This window comes from Puntigrus tetrazona, chromosome 2 (genome assembly GCF_018831695.1).
Source record: "Puntigrus tetrazona isolate hp1 chromosome 2, ASM1883169v1, whole genome shotgun sequence".
Lineage (NCBI taxonomy): Eukaryota > Metazoa > Chordata > Actinopteri > Cypriniformes > Cyprinidae > Puntigrus > Puntigrus tetrazona.
In genome coordinates, this window is record NC_056700.1 from 822,406 (window position 1) to 828,405 (window position 6,000).

At 36.9% G+C, this 6,000-nt stretch overlaps 1 protein-coding gene across 1 annotated transcript in view; it reads left to right on the forward strand.

Annotated features, from left to right (window-relative positions):
• st6galnac5a (ST6 (alpha-N-acetyl-neuraminyl-2,3-beta-galactosyl-1,3)-N-acetylgalactosaminide alpha-2,6-sialyltransferase 5a) overlaps positions 1-6,000 on the forward strand; it is a 28,443-nt gene extending 22,443 nt beyond the window's left edge. Inside the window, 3 exon segments of the mRNA XM_043256339.1 lie at positions 3,971-4,078; positions 5,725-5,767; positions 5,769-6,000. Coding sequence (XP_043112274.1) covers positions 3,971-4,078; positions 5,725-5,767; positions 5,769-5,972 — 355 coding nt within the window. The 3' untranslated portion in view covers positions 5,973-6,000.

The following is a 6,000-nucleotide window of genomic DNA, read 5'->3' on the forward strand; positions in this document are numbered from 1 at the left end:
ACGTAAAAATTATGTTGCACAAAAAGCGCACAGAGGCACATTCTTTTTTTGAGACCTGGTTGGATTTTCTGTAGATAATCATTTTGATAGTACATTTAAAGTTCTTGCAACATGTGTTTACAAAGACAAAAGAATCAAAAATGCAGTCCTATAACTGGCCCAATCCAAATACTGTATTAAACAAACAATAATAACACTGGACACCCATTACCTGTGGTAAAATCACCGTAATGTGCATGGTGTCTCATGGCTTATTGCTTTCTTAAAGCATTATAGAGCTATGAAAACCTCAATGACCTTCTGAAACTGTACTTACAGTTAAACCCTGACTACTTCTAAAGTAATTCAGGCTGATGGTGCTATAATTTGTGCATTATAGGTCATGTAAATAGTCATACAGGAGGGCTTGGCAATGAGGACACCATGTCTTTGCTCTCCGGCCTGGCGGTGACAGACAGCCCTGCGGCACAAACACAGCCCAATGCTCTGGCATTTTGTTTTTCCACGACTTAGCAGTTCAGTTTTTTCCTCCTCTGTTGGTTTCTCCTGCATCTGGTCACAAACAATCCTGCTTTGGAGAATACGGTCTGTCAGAATGTGCTCGTAGGGATTCCGAGCATTGATCTAAGCAATATTTTCCACGCATATATCCAAGCAGTATTTGCTTGATGTTGAACATTAAATTTTATGTTTGGTCAAGCACATATGTTCAAAATTGTGACGTTTAGGGCTAAAATAGAACCACAGACTTGAATTCTTTGGATAGTTTTCAGAACATTTTGCCTTTATGAGCAGTCTTATGTTATACTGTAACACACATACTTCTATAAGAACTCTTCATGCATTTAACATCATTGACCAATAAAAGACTGCGTTTTGCCATGTCCATTACAGAAATTGTTTATTTCTTCTGAAGATACTAGCATAAAAATGTTGGATTTATGATTTTATTTAACCCTCAAATGACACAGCAAGTTTATGTCTTCAGGCCTTCTTTATCCTTGAATGGTTTCTATAAGCTAAATGAACCGTCCTTCATCTGGCAGTCATACATAGTTTTATATTGAGTCAAACATCCTGTATTTGCACTTCAAATACAGCTAAAACTTAAGAAAATCATATTAGTTCTTCCACTTCGATAATACATGAGTAAGCCTCGTATATTTTTCCTTTTGAACTTATTAAACACCATCTTTTCATTTGATATGTCCTCTAGTAAAATAGGCAGTATGCTGAGAAATTAAAACATATAACAAAACTATTAAACGCAAAAAGTAGTGAGAGTGAAGTTGTGGGAGGAGAGTTTTTAAATGAACCAGGCAATGGAAATTATTAAAATTTGTGCTTGCCAATTTTCAGGTTTTGCTGCATTATTTAACGTCCAAAAAAGCATGTCTTATGCATGTGGTGATTGGGTAATCTTGGTAGATTGTGCTGGTCATTATGGAAATTACCAAATTATATACCTTACTTATCCATTCATTGTTACACCCTTAGAAATTAAAATGAATTAAAGCATGATGCATTTTAACTTTGGTTAGAATTATTTATGAAAAGATATAATGCATTACAACAAACATTATGATTATCTGTAAAATGAATTATAGAAAACGTCACGTAAAAGTCTTACTGATATGAATTATGGCCTAGTCTGTTCTGGTCTTTGAAATTTTATTGGCTGAGTGGTGTCCTGAAAGCGCTTACGTAACTGGCCATTAACTGAGAATAACATTCGTGTTGTCACCAACAGGTGGCGATTAGTGCCTGTTTTCCTTTGGATTAATTATTAGTCCATTAATTATTAGAATGAATTAGTCATTGAATCAATTAGTTTAAAAACGCTGATTGATTCAGGAACTAATTAGTGCTTGGCTGCATCCGAATATGCAGAGTACTGTATGTATTAGGCTAAACGAGCTTGTGAAAAACAGCATACATAAAGCAAAAGGGTGAGCTGCTACTTTCTGCAGGTGTCTGAATTGTTCATTTAGTAGACACTACACTGTCCATGAGACACGGTAGAGTATTTGCGATTAACAGTGAAACGATTTGACTGATTAAGACAACACTATGAACATATACTACATACACACTGTCACACCTCTGGACTGTTTCTGTGCTGGACTTCATGCCAGTGTGCTCTTTGTTACCCAGTTTGTGTTCTGTTTATCATGTTGTTATGTTCAGGTGTGTGTCGTCAATTATCCTCGTTACCTTCCCTTAATAAGTTTGTTTCCTTTCAGTGTCAGGTTGTCCAGTCTCGTTTATACTACCTTTTAGTTTTTTAGTAAGTGTGTTTGTGTGTGTTAGTTACCCTTCATTGTGGAATTGACCTTATTGGGAATTTTTAAAAGACCGCTTGCGCTCCTTCTTACATCACACCGTTACCGATGACCGTAACGTAAAGAAAAAGTAAGTGGCTTGTACCGCCATGTTTTTGGTTTTTTGTCAGTTTTTATTGATTCTTTTTTTTCTGGACTTCCTCTTCCTCCTGCTGGAGCAGGGGGAGAGATCGCTTGAGGACCGTACAAGATTGTTCCTGCTCGTAGCCAATGCCACCAGCTATCTGCGCTCTGCTCCTTCTATAACACAAGCCTGAACACTGCACGCAGAGCTCTGTCGTCCGAAGATGGTCCTCGGGCGGAATTTGCCGCCTCCGTAGGGTGAACACTGGTGAGAAATGTCTGTCCGTCTCCATCGATGTCGTGGCTGGAGGATCCCTCGACTCTGCATACAGCCTCCGTGTCGGACCTTCGACTCGTCGGCTGCACAGCTATCCAGTGTGTTGTGACTGGGCGAATGTCACAATGTGTGACCGAAATATTACACCCCCAGATGCCGTGTCCCAGTGAGGACGTAATTACTGACTTATACTGTCCTTTTGTGCATGGCACTTCGTGAAACGATAAACAACTGTCTACACTGTTCAAAACTCCTTTAAATATGAAAACATAGGTACTTAGAGCAGTCAGAAGCCAGACTGCCCTTGCAAAGTTGGAATTGCCTCACTTGATTGTCTACCATAGGCTATTCTGCAGGTTCAGAAATCAGTCCTCCTTAAATGCCCTGAACACACTAATACTTGGGTTGAACTGTTCTAGAACAGTGTCGTAAATACAACTTAACCACTGATTTCCTATGTGACAAAGACACAACAAGCATTTTTTTTACCTTCTACCTAAAATTCAAACGAAAATCTAAAAAATATTGATAAACACTATGATAGTTGAGACTAAAGTAACCCTGCACAGCACAACTGTGAAAGACATCCGTTTACTGCATAGAAAAACAATTAATAGGAAGTGTGATAGAACTCACACACAGAAAACAATCAGCGAACCAATCAAAAGGGGACATTTGAGTTCATAAACTCAAGGTAAATATTGAAACTTGTTTAGCTCATGCACCGCATTTTTTTAGATGCACGTCATGCTGCAATACTGCTTTTGAAAAATATAATAAAAAACAATGGAAAAGCAGTGCAGTGGTATGCAAAAACACGTAACTGTGCAGAGGTTATAGTTTAGATGTTGATTGATTCCACTGGATATTCTAGCGCATGCAAGAGAGATTATTTACGTTGCATCTGCAGCAGACAGTGGAAGCTCTGTTGTCTGAGAGGTAATTTAACCATAATCAGAGGCTTCTAATCAATCACGTCCTGGTTGCTGTTCACTAATGCTGTTTGTTTTCCTTTATTAATGTGTTATTTGTCAAAGATTCAGCAGGGCTTTCGTGTCAGACGGCAGGTTGGCAGAACTGATGAGCAGTTGATGATAACGTTGGGTTGTAGAAATGATCCTGACAGCTGGACAGCACTCTAAACGCAACAGAATCTTGGGCTTGCGTGTGCGGAATTTTTAACGGAAAAATATCTTCTGGAATGTTAACTACGGCACGCCTCGCAGTTTGGTATTCATTGTATTGTTTTCAGCAGACAGTCATACTTTCTCTCTCGTTTCTCTTTCAGGAGAATCTCTAACTCGTGGTTAAGCACAGGCTGGTTCACAATGACGATTGCCTTAGAGCTCTGTGACAGAATCAATGTATACGGCATGGTGCCTCCGGATTTCTGTAGGTAAGCCAGATTTCACTGCTTTGCTTTGTGGGTTTTCAGCATACGGCGAGATCCAAACAGGAGGCGCTAGTAAAAATGATTTTTATATACGCTATTGAAACGATAAGATGTTTTTTCTCAAAAAGTCTTTTATGTTGCATTTATTCAAAAATAGAACACAATGTAATACTGTGGAATGTTAGTGTAATTTAAATTGAATGTATTTTTTTTTTCTTTGAATGTATTTTTAAAATATGAATTTAAAATGGCGCTCAGGAAACGTTCCCTATTATGACCGCTGAAATGGTTCTGCTGCTTGCTGTTTTTGTGGAAACTGTAATACTTTTTTTCTGAATTCTTTGATGAATAGAAGGTAACAACAATAACAATTAATCTTTTGATTTGCTGAATAAAAGTACAAATTTCTTTCCAAAAATGAAATGAAAAGCCTATCCCAAACTTTTGATCAGTGGTGTAGATAGAAAGAACTTTTGATGTTTTAATGCATTTGATAGTGTCCTAAAAATAATTAAATAATTATGCACTGATATTAAACTGCTGTCCAATAATGTTATAGCCCTATATATATATATATATATATATATATATATATATATATATATATATATATATACAAAATAATATACAAAATTATATACAAAATAAACCTCTTAAAAGCTAAATCATTTAAATTCTACAAGTGAATTGAGACATCAACATAATTAAAAGTATATAAAATTGATATATATATATATATATAAAGATTTGTAAAAATTACATTTAACAGTGTTGATAAATTATTAATATTTTTAGTTAAAGATTAACTGTAACTAAGCATTAGATTTTATATTACATTTATGTTTATTTAATTGGGAGGGTTCTGGAAAGGATTAAAATCAACTATTCTGCAATCACTTATTTTTCACAGAATGCATCAATATGTATTGTCCAGTTAAATACATGTAAAAGATTTAAAAAAAATATTGTTTAGAGTAATACATACATACACACAAACCCATATAGATAGATAGATAGATAGATAGATAGATAGATAGATGTGTGCTGTCAAATGATTGTGATTAATTACATAAATAAAAGGTTTTGTTTATTTAATAATGTGTGTGTGTATATATATATATATATATAGTTATATGTTATATTACTATATAAAATAGATTTCTAAATAATATAAATTATATAAATACAATGTAAGTGTAATTCAGTATGCCTATGAGAAGGGATGTTGTTCAGGATGTCTCAAAATCCTAAACCTTTCCGTTTGTTTCCTTGTTAAAATGATATTGTTATTCACATATTTGCAGTGTGGTCAAAGTTTTGTTTGTTCGGGGTTTTCTCCCTGCACAGAGGTTACACTGCCACGACAGCCCCTGCTGAGCTCCAGCGCCACGAGAAAAATAACTTGAGAGGTGGAAATTAAAATGATTAATTGTGATTCCCCGCTGAGGCATGACCTCTCCCAGCCGTTTTGCAACCATAATGTATTACATAAAATCAATTTATTCCTTAAAGCCAGTTATTCTCTCAACCAAATCAGGTTAATTGCCTCGAAAATGAATATCTAAGCGCAGGGATTAATTTGGGAATCGGGGAATGTAACAGTACCTTAACACGGTCCCCATTTTAATCTCTGCTCCCGTTGTGTACAGGGAGTCTCAGCACCCCTCCGTCCCATATCACTACTACGAACCGGACGAGTCCGGACGAATGTGCCATGTACATCTCCCACGGCGAAGCGGCCAGAGGCAGCCACCATCGCTTCATCACAGAGAAGCGGGTCTTTGCCAGCTGGGCTCGGACGCTCAACATCCATTTCTACCAGCCGGACTGGAGTCCGCCGCCGTTACCGAGAAATAGCACGGCAACCGCAGCCTCTCCCCGATCTCAGAAGACGTGACTCTCGCCAGAGCCTTCAAAGATCTCCA